The sequence below is a fragment of the Haliotis cracherodii genome, unplaced genomic scaffold (genome assembly GCF_022045235.1).
Source record: "Haliotis cracherodii isolate W230 unplaced genomic scaffold, xgHalCrac1.p SCAF_7, whole genome shotgun sequence".
Taxonomy (NCBI): Eukaryota; Metazoa; Mollusca; class Gastropoda; order Lepetellida; family Haliotidae; genus Haliotis; species Haliotis cracherodii.
In genome coordinates this window covers 23,613,009-23,628,943 of record NW_027266330.1, presented here as the reverse complement: position 1 = coordinate 23,628,943, position 15,935 = coordinate 23,613,009, and the positions used below count along the sequence as shown (strand labels likewise).

Sequence of the window (15,935 nt, the reverse complement as noted above, 5' to 3'; positions counted from 1 at the left end):
AATGCTTTACTACAGAGATGGACCCCTCGCTGTTTGGTGTGGACCCCAGACCTTTTGACAAACGAATCAGACAGGGTCATGTGCAATGTCTGCGTCACCATGGTACATATAGTTGATCTGGTTCAAGTACAAACATGTTACTGTGTTGTAAAATGGCAATGGACATTTTATTTGACAGTTCCCAAACCTTTCTTCCTTTTGTTGGTTTCAGGCTTGGTAATGATGAACCAAGGTGAGACTGGCTATACCCCCAGGAGCCATGCTACTGGCTCCAGTATGTATCTGAACTCGTTGATCAGGGGCGATATTCCACTGCTTCCCTTGGGAAGAGCAGGAGGACCTTCTGGACAACCTTTAGGAGGTCCTGGAGGAGGTCCTGGTACTTCTTTAAAGAAGTACCACTGTGAAGACTGTGGCAAGACCTTTACCAATCCCTGGAACAAGAAGATTCACAAAGAAGCCATGCATCAAAATGTTACATACACTTGTGTTTGTGGGAAGATCTTTCGATATCCTCACAACTTGACTACCCACAAGAAAGGTTGTCTTGTGTATATCCAGATGTGTGCTACCTCAGGAAGCATTTAAGGTCATTCAGCAGAGCTCTGACTTCTCAATGTTTCCAAAGTGGACAGCTATTTGTTTTTCTTATTGATAACTTCTCTACTCAAATTTGATACAAGTGATTATGATTTCAAATGGTTCATATGTGTTTCTAATGTTGGCATTGCATCAAAATAGATGCCTTTTATGTTCTATTACATCTGTCTGGTGAAATAAGTAGATGACTGAATGAAGAATCAAGTGCCACTGTTGTGCGTTAATTGTTCAAGGCTTTGGAAAGTTTAGCAATGATAGAACAAGCTTTCAGTGTAGGCTTCTGGAGAACCCATGTTAATTTATTTACATTCAAAAGTAAATAATCATAAGGGTCTCCTTGCATAGAGTGATGTACAGTTTTATTTCCATGTTGACGTCTGAGATCGCTGTTTCACTACGGGACGGTCGGGTAGCCTAGTGGTTAAAGCTTTTGCTCGTCATGCCAAAGACCCGGGTTCAAAAACCGACATGGGTACAATGTGTGAATGGCGTTTTAGTGCTTTGAAAATTGTTAGTCAACGTTCAAGTATGTGAGATGAGTAATGCCATGAGTAATGGACACTCTACCACTAGACCAGGGGGGCGGGCCATCGCAGTTGTGTTTGTATTCACCCTCGGTATGGGTTGATGGTCACATAATCAGTAGTTCCTTAACACCATGCTGGATAGATGGCATTGACAAGACATAATTGTTGTGATTCGTCAAAGATGACAAAAAAATTATTCAGTTTTACAACCTCACTGAACTGCTCATTGTTTGCATAATAGTGGTTAATGGAAGGGTTAATGGATTGTACTTTGAATTGACCTTTGAATTAGCTTTGCACATGTTCGTATGATAACTAGGGAAGCTTATAAATGATGGTTCTACTGCTAAGCTCTCAGTTTTGGGGGCATGGGTGGCCCAGTTGTCAAAGGCGACACAATTCGATGTGCAGAGATGCGTCCCTTGGGCATGCCAGAAACCTATGATCGTGGGTTCGAATCCCGGTTTGCCCCGATTTGCCCCGATTATATTTCTAGACTGAGCCAGACTGGGTAGTCTGGCTCAGTGGCTTGGTGGATTGGGTGTCATTGTACCCCATTGCCGTGGAATGTTGCTCATGATGTCCATCACTGGTTTGCCTGGTCCAGATGCATTAATTTACAGGCTGCCATAATATCCCTGGAATATTGTGGCGTGCAGTGTGCAGGCAACTGTGTACGGTATAGAACACACTTGACATAATAACAGCTGGCTGTTCCACTGTATATTGAATGCATTTCCTTTTATCATCATTTGCAGTTTCATTTTGTGTATGAAAACAACTTGATTGTACTTGTTTTGCCTGCAGAATTGAACTGGTTGACCAATGTTTCTTATCATGTGTACATATTGCTGTATCTCCTGATTGATAATGTCATCAGCCGTTGACCACATGCAGATTGGGTATTAAAAAGAATAGTGATCTCAAAATAGTGTTAGTTTTTCATGTAATAACTGCTTGCTGCCTGCTGTGAAGGAGAGTCAACGATTCTTGATCTTGAGAATCAACAAAATCTGTACACAATCATCGAAAGATTGAGTGCAGTGGGGTAATGTGTGGTTAATGCATTCGCCTGTCATGCCGAAGGCCTGGATTAAATTCCCAACATGGGTAATTCACATGAAGCCATTTCTGGTGTCCCTTGCCGTGGTATTGCTGAAGATGGCGTAAAACCATACTTACTCGTTGAAAGAGTGGCATGTCTGAATGTTTTGTGTCAGTCACGAGTAAAGTTTTGACATGGTCTATGTAAGGAGTGTAACGGGGCGGTTGAGTAGCTTAGTGGTTAAAGCGTTCGCTCGTCACACAGAAGACCTGGGTTCGATTCCCGACATGGTTACAGGATGTGAAGCCCATTTCATGTGTCCCCTGCCGTGATGTTGCTGGAATATTGCTAAAAGCGGCATAAAACCATACTCACTCACTCATGTTGTTCTGAGCAGTTATATTTGGTGTATTCCAAAGTTATTGATTTTGGCCTTAGATGTGAGAAGGGTATTCAGGCCAGGGCGATTAAGTGCCCATCTTTGAATATGTTGAAGATTCCACACTCACTCACTCACTCACTCACTCACTCACTCACTCACTCACTCACTCACTCACTCACTCACTCACTCACTCACTTAAACATACAGAAAACTATGTTTATGACGAACACACTCATAACAAACTGACGGATACAACAAAATGTTTGTTCTGTCCCGGCCATTTGATATATATTTTATCATATAAAATTGATGGATATTACGAACATGCTTATAACCAAATAACAGATTTAGCGAACTCGCCTTATTAATGTTCTGTATGATAAAGAAACATAGTACGTGGACAGTGCAAACTTATCGAGTAACATGATGTGGTCACATGACTTGATCCAAGATGTCTGACGGTCGAAATGCGTATAACGAACAACGGATATAACAAACTAACATTGGTTGTTCCCTTGTGTTCGTTATAACCGTAGTTTACTGTATCGGAATAATCATCTGTGCATGCAATTTGGGCAGAGAATGACACATCTTTGGTAACATACAAGATCATATTTATGCTGTTAGGATCCAGTCACTGGGTAAAGCCGAACATACAGTTGTTTCAGTTTTGGCACTCTGCATCATCAACTTAAAGTTTGATACATCTTGGCAAAAAGCGGAATTTTGTTGCCTATTTTGTGTTACAGACATTAACTTTCAGGGTCTGAGGCATCAAGGATTATACAGAATTTGTGAAAACATTTTTCCTCCTTCCAAAATTTCACTCTTGTTATTTCAGATGTTGGAAAGGACTCAAATCAAGTCGGCTCTGGCTACCCTAATCAGCCTAAACGTCCAGATGCCACTGAAATGCATAGACCCACAATTCCTGAAAATGTGTTCAATCCTTTCATGTTGTCCATGGGTAAACCTGAAGGGCTTTTTAGCAATCCTGAAGGCCTGTATGGCAAACCGGAAGCCTTGTGCACCAAGCCTGAAACCTTGTATGCCAAGCGTATGTGGCAGTGTGAAGAGTGTGGCAAAACCTTCACCAACCCCTGGAGCAAGAAGGTTCACAAGGAGGCCCTACACGAGAACATAACCTACACATGTGTTTGTGGGAAAATCTACAAGTACCCTCAGAACTTTAAGAAACATCAGAAAGAATGTTCCATAATGGGTCAGCTGGCTGCTGACCCAGACAGGTCTTAGGATAAGAATCCCCTGACGTTTCTGTAAGACTTTCAAATAAGTGAATTCTGTGAATTAGCATGACCTGTATCAGGGTCGGACATGGGAATCGTCCAAATCAGTTTGACTCATTGTAATATTTTCTGGGCAGGTAGCAATATTCCTGTATTTAAGGTTATTTCTGTTTGTTTCTTTTGGGTACAGTACCCTTTGGAGTTTTGATTTTCCCAGTGTGCGTTCAACTTTAGAATGAACAGATTCTTGTGTGGTGTTCTTATCCCCTTATTCTTCAGACCAAAATACTTCTGTGATGGTTGACTTGGTACCTATACAACAGTGATGATGACTGTTCTGTCTTGCCAGAGATAGATCTTGTGGAAAAGTAAAGGATTCATAATCTCAGACGTTCATGGATTGTCATTTGTTGCTACATCCGGGTAGTATGTGTGTACCAACATTTCATATTGTGCTTGACGACATTTGTGAGGTTAATATCAATGACTAATCTTGACTGTCACAGACTATGAAAAACTCAACTACCTCTCACTCTATGAATAACAGCTGAGTTGGCAGTAATTGTGGGAATCACTAGTGTGGGAATCACTCGGATAATCTTCATTAAATCATCCCATTGTTTTTGAAAAGATGGTTTGGTATGTATATCTATATTTGTAAGGAATCTCAAGTGGTTAATTTTATTATTTCAGCTGAATTGTTCATAAATTTGTGGCTTTGAGGTTTTTAGGGTAAAAGGAAGAATATATTTTTCAAGAATTTTTTTTTTTTTGCTGATTTAGTACATGTTGGAACTGCAACAAAATATTTTTGTTTTGCATTTTTCTCTCTCTCCATAAATAGCTCTTAAGATAAGACAGCATTAGTTTTATTGATTTGTAAGTTTTCTGTAAAATTCTGTCTACATCTCAGTTCTGTTTTGTTATTTCAGATCTTGGGATGGGGACAGGTTATTCTGGTCTGAATCTGTACGGAGCACAGAGATCGGGTTTAGAGTATTCATTATCTTTGGAATCAACTTCAGGAGATTTTGGTGTCTTGAGAAAGAAACGTTTGTGGCGATGCGAAGAGTGTGGAAAGGAGTTCACCAATGCCTGGAACAAGAAGCTCCATGACAACAGTGTTCATGGGAATGCTTCCTACGCCTGTCTTTGTGGCAAGGTGTACAGGTACCCCCGGGGACTACGCAGGCATCAGCTTCTTTGTCCTGTGTTCCTTGCAGCCAGGACATGAACAACATTGTGTTTAAAGAATTACATGTAAGGCACAGTTTCCAACCAGTTTTATATTCCAGAACAATACATTACACTTGCTTCAGGTAGTTTATTATATATTTATAATACTTAATATTTGCTAAGGACCAAAATGGTCATCTTTGGTCAAAGGTGCGGTCTTAGCAAATGTTGAGGAGTATGTATCATATTCCGGGTAGGGATTAGCGCTCAAGGTAGTTCCATGGCCAGGTTGACTGTAGAGACAGTTCCGGTTCTAATTCCTCCTTTAGCACAATGTGTGCTGCCAGATTCTGATGACAGTTACTTCAAGCATGCAACATGAAACCAACAATATGAAATATTATATTCGCTTTGCAGAGTTGCGTCCCTTGGGCATGACAGAAACCTATGATTGTGGGTTCGTATCCCGGTTCGCTCGATTATGTTTCTAGGTTTGTCAGCACCATACCTGTGCTCGTGGGTTTCACCGAAGTGGTAAACGTCTGAGACCTGCATCACTTGGGGCTTTCCTCCCTCATCAAGCTGACACGCCGTGATATGACTGGAATACTGTTAAAAGCGGCGTTAAACACGACTCACTCACTCACTTCAGCACAATGTGTGCAGTCAGATTCTGATGACCTCGTTACTTCAAGGACGCAACATGAAACCAACAATCAGCTATGAAGTGACTCCAAGGCCGTTGTTACATTTCAGGGTTTCTTTATTGGTTCAAAGAAATTGGTATGTTCCATACACCTGTCCAAACTTGTCATATAACACTTGTTGAAACAGCTCAAGTTGGTACTGAGTAGCTTGTGAGTTGTCCAAGTTTTTCTTGAAGTAGGTTTTGTCAGTTTCTGATCACTGCTGGTATGGGGCGGTCGGGTAGCCTAGTGGTTAAAGCATTCACTCGTCATGCCGTTAACCCGGGTTCGATTCCCAACATGGGTACAATGTGTGAAGCCCATTTCTGTTGTCGCCCGTTGTGATATTGCTGGAATATTGCTAAAAGCGGTGTAAAATCAAACTCACTCACTCACTTCTGGAATGAGGTTTTCTTTTTCGGCAGTTTCAAGTAGTAGGCTAATGTACTCATGGGTGTATATAGAGGATATTATATGAGTGTTCATTCTCATATCGGGAAATATCGGAATTTAGGCACACATGTGTCGTAAACATAGTATGACATGAACACAGATATAATGTTCTATTTATTACCAAAGAAGATGTCTACATACAGAGGCGAATTTTATCGTTTACCTATAAGGACAGCAAGTTGCAACAGCAATCGAACCACAATTTGTCGAATGACGTCAACAATCTTCAGCTGTGACGTCGTTTCTAGTGTGACGTCATTCCGACCTCATGTCACAATAAGATTCGAATGACATCAACAGTGCCGTCCGGATGACAGTAACAATACACTGTTGTCTCGTGACGTGATATGACCCTAGGGCACATATGACTTTTATGAACCCTGACATGTTTGCCCTCGTAGGTAATACATTTGTGTCTGCACCAGAAATCATCTGTAGCACAAGGCAAACACACTGATGGTTCACATGGGAGTTAAGTATCCTTGTTGCAATTATGCATGAAGAGTTATCTAAATGCACGTTTAGCAATGGTGTCTAGCGATGCACGTCAAGCAATGGCATCTAGCGATGCACGTCTAGCAATGGCGGCTGGCTATGGCGAGAACCTTCATAATGATGGCAGATGATGGGCTAGATTGTTTCGTAAGGTTTAGTTATGAATACTTTATCTTTCATGAGTTAAAATAGTATTCCTTTCTTGTTACTTGCAGGTTTCCGAAAGGCAAGGGGTCAAGGTTTTTCAGGCAGTTCAGATCAAAGTTATGGAGATGCTTTTGTCCATTTTGATGCTGGTGGTGAACCGCCTGCCCGAAGTGAAGGGTCATATCAGTCTAATAAGTCATGTGAGGTGTGTGGCAAAACATTTGCCAGGTCTTGGAACAAGAAGCTGCACATGCAGGCGGCACATATGAATGCGTCCTTCCCATGCACATGTGGAAAAGTTTTCAAGTATCCCCAGGATCTGAGAAGACATCAAAAGAAGTGCATCATTTTTGCAGAATTCATGCACAATGTCACCACTACCTCATAAGAGATCTGGTTCAGGTGTTGCTTTATGAAAAGAATCAAATGAAGTGATTTTGAATCTGATCGTTTTCTCATGTTGTTCTGGGGCGCTCGGGTAGCCTTGTGGTTAAAGCGTTCGCTCGTCACGCTGAGGTCCCAGGTTCGATTCCTGACATGGGTACAAGGTGTGAAGCCCATTTCTGGTGTCCCCCGTCATGACATTGCTGGAAAATTGCTAAAAGCGGCGTAAAACAATACTCACTCACTCATGTTGTTCTGAGCAGTTATATTCGGTGTATTCCAAAGTTATTGATTTTGGCCTTAGATGTGAGAAGGGTATTCAGGGCAGGGGGATTAAGTGCCCATCTTTGAATATCTTGAATATTCCGCCTCTTCATTTGCTGAGGATTGTGGTTTGTGTTTAGTCGCAGAACCGACGTTGTTTTCTTTCATTTGGTGTGAATTTATTGTCAATGGTGTGCTGCTTTGAATATATATATATATAATGTGCCTTTGGTGGTTCATGTATCCGGGGCATTACTCTCTGTTTGAACATTTTCTTGGATGTGAATCTTTATTTACTTATGTCACAAGTTGTATGAATGTGAAGGTACACTCACTCACTGGCTCAGCACTCTCATTTCTCCAGTTTCACATGGAACCAGTGTGACTAGTTACCGTCAAGGTTCCCATGCACGTGATCGTGAGAACTACGTGTTGACATAGAATCGTCAAACTGTAACAAATATGACTTTTTAAAGATCAAAGTATGGCATTTATGATATATGTATCCATTCTCTGTCAACTAATATTCGTTTTAAGGCGTCAGTAGCGGTAATCTGACCTAGGTTGCTGTTAATAACGGTCAGTTGTGGGATCTTCCGATCGTTTCACACACGTTTTGCCGAAATTAATTAAAACAATATTAAAAGAAATTTTGAATAAAATTAATGAAATAAGTTACAAACATAAGTCCAGATATACAAAGAACACTTTTTGTAGCCAGACAGTGTAATTACATGATGATTTTTCGTACTTCAGTATGGATTTGTTGACATGGTATTTCCGGTGTTGCGTGCTCACGGTAATATCTTTCCATGGGGAAAAAAACATCAAAACTCATTAATTCGTGTACAATGTGCACCCTCTTCTACACAGCTGTGTTTTTTGGAAAAAAAGTGTGAACTATACTCAAGAAAATACGGTAGTTATTAAGTGCATCTTTGAATTTTTAAATGTGCAAAGTCAGCTGAAACTGCAGCCAGTGAAGAGAGAAACCATTTTACAGTGTCCATACTGTCCACAGAAAATAAGAAAGTTTGTGGAATTTCAAGATATGACATTGTGATTCAGCATTTAAGTCCATTGAGCCCAATAGATCTGTACATTTTGCGCTGTTATTCAGCTGGGAGGGTGTAGTCTGGAAAGTAGTATGTTTGTTGTCATTCTGGTCAGGAAACATTATTTGAAATCTGACAGAATAAACTCAGTGCTGGTCCTGGGGTAGAATAGGTCTTCAGCAAACCATGCTTCCCATAAAAGGCGACTATGCTTGTCGTAAGAGGCGACCAACGGGATCGGGTGGTCAGGTTGATGCATGTCATCTTATCCTGATTGCATGGATCGATGCTCATGATGTCCATCACTGGATTGTCTGGTCCAGATTCGATTGTTTACTGACCGCCGTCATGTAGCTGGAATATTGCTGTGTGCAGCGTTAAACAACAAACAAACAAACAAACAAATCATTTCAATAAAAACTTAAACATGCTGGAGGATAGCTGTGAAGAGGTGTTCTAATTCTCAATTTCACACAGACCATCAGTGTCTGACTCTCCATCAACTGGTTACATTTTGTCTGATTCTCACTATGTTGTAGAGGCGGTCGGGTAGCCTAGTGGTTAAAGCTGTAATGTTAGTGGTTAAAGAGTTCGCTCGTCGCGCAGAAGACCCGGGTTCGATTCCTGACATGGGTACAATGTGTGAAGCCCATTTCTGGTGTCCCCCGCCGTGATATTGCTGGAATATTGCTAAAATCGGCGTAAAACCATACTCGGTCACTCGCTCACTATGTTGTACTGCACAAACATGAGGACTGCTGGTCTTTCGTGAACATATTCATGAACATAAATATATTTTCTGTTGTGGTCGGAGACACCATGATGTTACATTCAAGCCAAATGACTCAAACAAGATTCCATTTCTTGTTACTTTCAGGTGTGAGAATGGATCTTGGTTGGGGCTATTCTGGATATTCTCGAGTAGGCCGCCATGGTGGCTTGGACCAGACAGGTTTTCTTCCAAACATTCCTGCTGGTGTCCATGGTAGTCGTGTTGCTCTCAGTGACGGCAGCAGAGATGTGTGGAACTGTGAACTATGTGGGAAAGGTTTCTCCAGTGCTTGGAATAAGAAGCTTCATATCGAGGGTGTTCACAATAACGTGACCCATGCTTGTGTCTGTGGGAAGGTGTACAAGTACCCACAAGATCTGACACGTCACCAGAAGAGGCAGTGCTTTCTGTCTCAGCAGCAGGGAAGGGGGTCGGACATCAATAGCTGAAACACATGGATGCTTTAGTTTTGTTTGTTGTTTTACACCCAACTCAGCAATAGTCCAGCAAATATGATGGCGGTCTGTAAATAATTGAGTATGGTCCACACAATCCAGTGATTGACATCATGTACATCTATCGAATTACAATTTGGATACGATGACAGGCATCAACCAAGTCAGCGAGCCTGACCACCCGATCCCGTTAGTCACCTCTTACGACAAGCATAGTCGCCTGTCACGGCAAGCATGGGTTGCTGAAGACCTATTCTACCCCGGATCTTCACAGGTCTTGATGCTTTAGTGGATGCTTTAGTGGTAGATCTTAGGGCAATACTGCAGTTGGTTTGGATATGCTCTGTATAAATGGAATTTGTCAGATTTTGACAGCCATAGAAAGGGACAGTTGTTCTCGAGTTGTAATCATTTCAAAGTAATGTTAGTGGTGCTGTCCACAAACCTTCGTTTTTCTGTTGGTTATGGGGATGGAACTGAATGTATAGCAACAGAAGATGGTTCACCAACATCAACAAAATACCTCCAATGTCTTGTTTGGAGACCAAAAGACACAATTTTCACCCTGAATTAAGAGAGTGTTCATGTCTACACTTGTGTTTCAAAAGGCATTGCCTCAGTTGTCTTTTAGTCTGTACAGGTCACGGATGGCTTCTCACACATTGTCTAGATACATTTTACGTAGCTTATATTTAACACAACATATGGTTTTAAAATGTAGTATTAGAGTGAATGGTTTTGAAAAAGATTGCTTATCATGAATGTCATACTTGCAGTCCTCACGTTTGTCTGTATTTCTGTTGGAACATGGTTGGATTTTAGGCATTTACCTATTTTGTGTTGGTGAATTGCTTGTGTTTGTTACATGTTACATGGCAACATTTGGATTGCAGCTGTCATCCATTATGGTTTACAATCACACCATGGATTATTTTCTCTGTTCATTTCATCGTCACTGCCATTTGAGGGAATACAATCCCATCATTTGTGTTTAAACCTGTTCAAGGGGGAGGTAATTCCTTTTGGAGGTGTTTTAGTGTGACCTATAGAAGGGAGATAACTCTGGTTGGACTTATCTTTCTGTTTTGTGTTTGCTACAAGGGGCACTGTCAGTTTTATATTTGTTGTAGGTGTCATCGTGTTGCTAACCACCATGTTTGTAGTAGTGAAGGCTACTGAATGTACTTGAATTAGTTTTGAGAATTTCCCCTTATTAACAATGGGAACCATAAACTTTCTTTTGTTACTTTCAGGTTTTGGAAGTTCAGTGGGGGAGATTGGTCCAGGGTTTGCTATCAGGTCTAAGACATTGCACACCGAGGAGTATAGACAGTCACATGGTGCTGAAGGGGGTTCTGGGTCTAGACAGAGTGAGAGGAAGGGTGTGTGGATCTGTGAAGAGTGTGGCAAACAGTTCAGTAAATCCTCCAACAGAAACACTCACTATAAGACTGTCCATGGGAATGCAAGTTATATCTGTGTTTGTGGGAAGGCCTATCGCTATCCTCAAGGACTGAACAAGCACAAGAGATGCTGCATTGTACTTCAACAGCTTGCCGGACAGGGTCAATGTAATCCGGGACAGTTTTGAGTGGAGTCATAGATCTACAGTTCCACTCTTCGGTTTAGATTGCTCTATCCATGCTTCTTGTTTAATTGATAAATGGTTGAATGAGATGGGCTTATTTTGAGTTTGTTTTTTGGTTCGCATTGGAATTCAATTTATATATTTGAGATATGTTCTTTCTGTTTCAAGCTGAATGGTTGCTAGTAACCCACACACTGTATCTGAGTGGGTATGTCATGTCGGGTTTGGACAAAATTTCTAAAGGACATTTTGTTCATTTGTAATTGTAAATCTATCCAGCTTTCTTCAGCTTAATTAAGAGGGCACAGCATCTAAGGTGCTGCAATTCGCTGTGCAGAGTTGCGTCTCTTGGGCATGCCAGAAACCTATGATTGTGGGTTCGTATCCCGGTTCGCCCCGATTATGTTTCTAGGTTTGTCAGCACCATACCCGTGCTCGTGGGTTTCACCGAAGTGGTAAACGTCTAAGACCTGCATCACTTGGGGCTTTCCGCCTACATTAAGCTGACATGCTGTGATATGACTTGAATACTGTTAAAAGCGGCATTAACACCAACTCACTCACTCAGCTTAATTCATGGAGACATGTAGTATTCAAGGTTTGATGATACCGACATTCTCTTCCCATGTGCCAGGTACAATGTCAACTACATATATATTTCCTCAGTGGATCAGCGTTAGAAACTAACAGGTTTAGTTCACTCGTCCTTATCATGATAACATATAGCAAAACCCTTATAAATGGCAAATTTCTCCTAGTCCTTATGATACCTTAGCTATTGGGCAGTTTGGCAAGGACTACAGGACAAGTGCCGATTTCTACCGCTGTGGATTGTTTCACTGATGATCATACCAACTGTTCCGTAAAGCTTAATCACAAGGTTTTTATCCACACTAAATCACCACTGTCAGTACACCAGCAGAACAAACTTGGTGGCAGAGCAGAGACCAGAATTGAAGTTTTTTTCAAGAACCTTCCACCATTGTTTGCAATTACATGGTAACAAAAAACACAATCATCCAATCTGTATTAAAGTCAAGATATCTCATGTCCTGTTTCTTTCTCTTGCTATGAATCCTTCCTATGCCTCATGTCTATTGTGTATGTAAGCTTGTTTTTTTGGCAAAGTCTCATGGCAGTGTTCCTTGTTACTTTCAGGTTTTGGCTTGGGTTCAGTCGATGGGTTCAGTCGGTGTGGCAGTTCAGGGCGAGGTAGACTTCAAACATTCGCAGGGTTTTGTCCAGTGTCAAACTCTGCTCAGCAGGAACTTGGACATCAGTACAAGACATGGTTAATTCAGTGTGAAGAATGTGGCCGAAAGTTCTCCAATCCATCAAATAAGAACTTACACTTTAAGACTGTGCATGGCAATAAGACTTACACATGTGTCTGTGGGAAGGAGTACAGGTACCCACAGGGATTGAACAAACACAGGAAACATTGTTTAGTTTTTCAACAGACTAGTTCTGAGTCTGGATGTCCCCCAGGACAAAATCAATGAAAGTGATTCTTGCTCAACAGTTTCACTTTTCACAGGTCGTTTGAATTAACACTTGGGATGTTGAAGGCACACTCACTGAATTGCTTTGCCTAGCGGTTGTATTGAGGATACACATTTTATTTCCTAATGCAGATTAATGAGGATAAACTCAGTTCTTCATTCATCAAAACTTATTCTGTGACATGATGGGCTGATGACATATTGGGATATGAGTTCCTTTTATGCTCATCTCTAACCATGTCACTAAACTAATGCTACATCACTTGTATGTGGACCTCTGAATTTCCACTTCTTAGATGCTCGAAGATGACTTCACAAGTTCAAGTTCTTTCTGGGGCGGTGGGGTAGCCTTGTGGTTAAAACTTTGGCTCGTCGCGCCAAGCCCCGAGTTCGGGCTGCCACATGGGTACAATGTGTGAAGCCCATTTTCCTGTATCCCCCGCAGTGATATTGCTGGAGTATTACTAAAAGCGGCATAAAACCATACTCACTCACTCAAGTTCTTTCTTGACCTGACTACATGACCTAGCTGCCATATGTTATCCTATCGGAACCCCAAGTCCTCAATGACATCATTTCCTTCTTTATCAAACTCTGACTGGAACACTTGCTGTTTTATTAGGGTCTTTCAAACCTATTATCTCCCAGTGTGTGATAGTGTGTCATAGATAATCACATTCTTTAACACTTATTGTCAACCCTTGTTCTCAGGCACTTCTGATAACAGAATGATTTGTCATCATTACCTTTGACTTGGACTGTATTACATCTTATTTGTCTCTACAAGGAGCTGAATGCTCGGCTATTTTGACTGGAAAATGGTCATTAGTCTTTCTTGGGCAGAAAGTGCTTATGTTGTATAAAACTAGTTGGCGCTGAAAGAGGGATGCTTTGTTTTAGAACAGGATGCTGCCACTGTTAGCAGCTTGTCCATCAAGTCCGTGCCATGATGCAACTGTTGGGGCATTCTGCACTGAAATTCTTCGTTGCCTCAACTATACTTGACCACTGTTTTGATTTTAGGATGCATTAGAATCCATTGTATTCTTTGTTGTAACTTGCATCTCTACTTTGACCGGTGCTGTTTCAGTCTATTGCCTGAAATTTTTTTTTTAAAATTCAGTCACATATTTGCAATTTCTGACTGAAAGACAAAATTACCAAATTTCCCTCTTGTTACTTTCAGATTTTTATACTGATTCAAGCCAAGGTTTTGCTGGTTCTTCAGCACCAAGTTGGTACCATGGTCATCCTCGAGAAATAGGGCATCCATTGTCTGAGAACCTTGATCCCAGCACGGCTGTACGGCTCAGCCAATCTGGCTCTCTCCTGGAGTACTCTGGTTCCAGGAAGAACTGGCAGTGTGATCACTGTGGGAAGACATTCACAAATGGGAGAAATAAGAGATTTCATGAGGAGGCAGTTCATGGAAATGCAAATTATGCATGTGTTTGTGGGAAAGTGTATAGGTATCCGAGGAACCTAGCCAGGCACAAGGTGCACTGTTCCTTGGCTAGTCAAATGAAGGCTATTCCAGACAAGGGTTAGCGTATGGGCTGCTCTGTACTTACATTAGGAACACCATCAAGAAACTGTTACCAGGAAATAAAGAGGCAACTCAGTTGGATTTACAAGACAGAACTTGCATCATTCGTAGTCTGTTGAAATTTGTTCCAGACAAAGCTTGGACTGTCTGTTTGATTTGATTGTGTTTCTCTTGTGGATTTGTAGCAATGGAGTTCAGAGATCAGATAGTTTTGACAGGACAGGTTTATTAGCCTGACCACACTGTCTTTGTGCTTTGGTGCTCTGTTGGCCTTGAAAACATATCCCTGAATAAGTTTTGTTTTCATTCTTCTGATTCTTTTCAAGCCATTTCAATTTTGTTGATTTCAGATTTTGGATGTAGAACACGACAAGGTTATGCCCGAAATTCCAGAGACTCAAGTCCATGGGAAGAGTTGCCTGGCACTGCAAACCCTAGACCTCGAGCCCCTCTAGCTTCTTGGTCAGATGGAAGCCATCAATCCTCAGGGCCATTAGGTCGAGTGTCCACAGCATTCTCAGGTCTTTTGCAGGACAAGAATCCTAGAGGGGGTTATATGACTTATGTGCCTGGTGGAGGTGCAAGTATGAGAGGCTCGGACAGACAGTCAAGAGTTACTGTGTCTTTTGACCCTGGGTTTTGTCCTGATACAGGGCATTTTGGATCAGCTCCAGAAGACTCTTTTATGTCTTTCAAGAAACCTCTTTGGCCATGTGATCAGTGCGAAAAGACCTTTACCAGCCAGCAAATGAGGAAATTTCACATTGAGGCTGTTCATGAGAATGTGACGTATACATGTGTTTGTGGGAAAGTATACAAATATCCAACTGCATTGAGCAGACATCAGCGAGACTGTGTGGCATTTAAACATTCGGTGCAGCAGTGATGAAGGGAAAATGCTTTCTTTCGGGATGACTCATTCATTACCTCTGCAGTGTGAGAAAGTCATGTTATAGTGTCTTGGCATCAGGATTTTCTTTGGAATAATGTTGCAAACTGGGATTAGGATCATCTTGTTCAAGGCTTGTTCTGTTCTCCTTGTACGTGTCTCATCTGACAGTTGCATATTGGGCTAAAAAATATTGTCATAATATTCTCTCGAATTGTAACAGCTGTTGGGTCAGACAGAAGAAGATCCCAATCATGTGTATGCATCTTGTCCACATCCCATCTTGGCCAAGCAGGAGCATGAAGCTGAAATAGGTCTTTGAAAAACCAGATTTTTGCTAGTGTCAGACTTGCAATCGTTTCTAACCCTCCTCAGACAAGTGAGGTCAGATTGTGGTTTCAGATTTAGTTTTTGTTGGTAAACATAAATCATTCCTGTTTGATTTCAGAAGGTATTATGTGTGGATTATACAGGTTTGATGGCTTTATATGAATCATTTTCCAACATTTAGAGCACCATTATTCCTCCGAAATAATATGCCACTTCCTGTTTCTGATTTCAGAAGGTCCAAGGTGTGAACTTCAGTTTGCATGGCGTAGTTTCCAAGGTGTGTCCCCAAGGTTGAGTAGATATCAGTGTGAGCTGTGTTTGAAGACGTTCGCGTCCCAACAGAGCAAGAAGGCACATGTTGAAGCTGTCCATCATGATGTGACGTATACCTG

General features: G+C 41.4%; 1 protein-coding gene across 4 annotated transcripts in view; it reads left to right on the top strand.

The window, feature by feature from the left end:
• LOC139447746 (uncharacterized) overlaps window positions 1-15,935 on the top strand; it is a 166,463-nt gene that overhangs the window by 70,089 nt on the left and 80,439 nt on the right. Inside the window, exons 2-3 of one of the 4 annotated variants that reach the window (XM_071229214.1) lie at window positions 3,396-4,440; window positions 4,734-4,790. The exons of 1 other annotated variant lie outside the window; for it this stretch is intronic. In XM_071229214.1, the coding sequence (XP_071085315.1) occupies window positions 3,396-3,808 (413 nt within the window). In that variant the 3' untranslated portion in view covers window positions 3,809-4,440; window positions 4,734-4,790. Of the gene's footprint in view, window positions 1-211; window positions 2,026-3,395; window positions 4,441-4,733; window positions 5,062-15,935 lie in introns of those variants that run through there. 2 more of the 4 variants (XM_071229228.1, XM_071229221.1) reach the window with 2 other exon arrangements.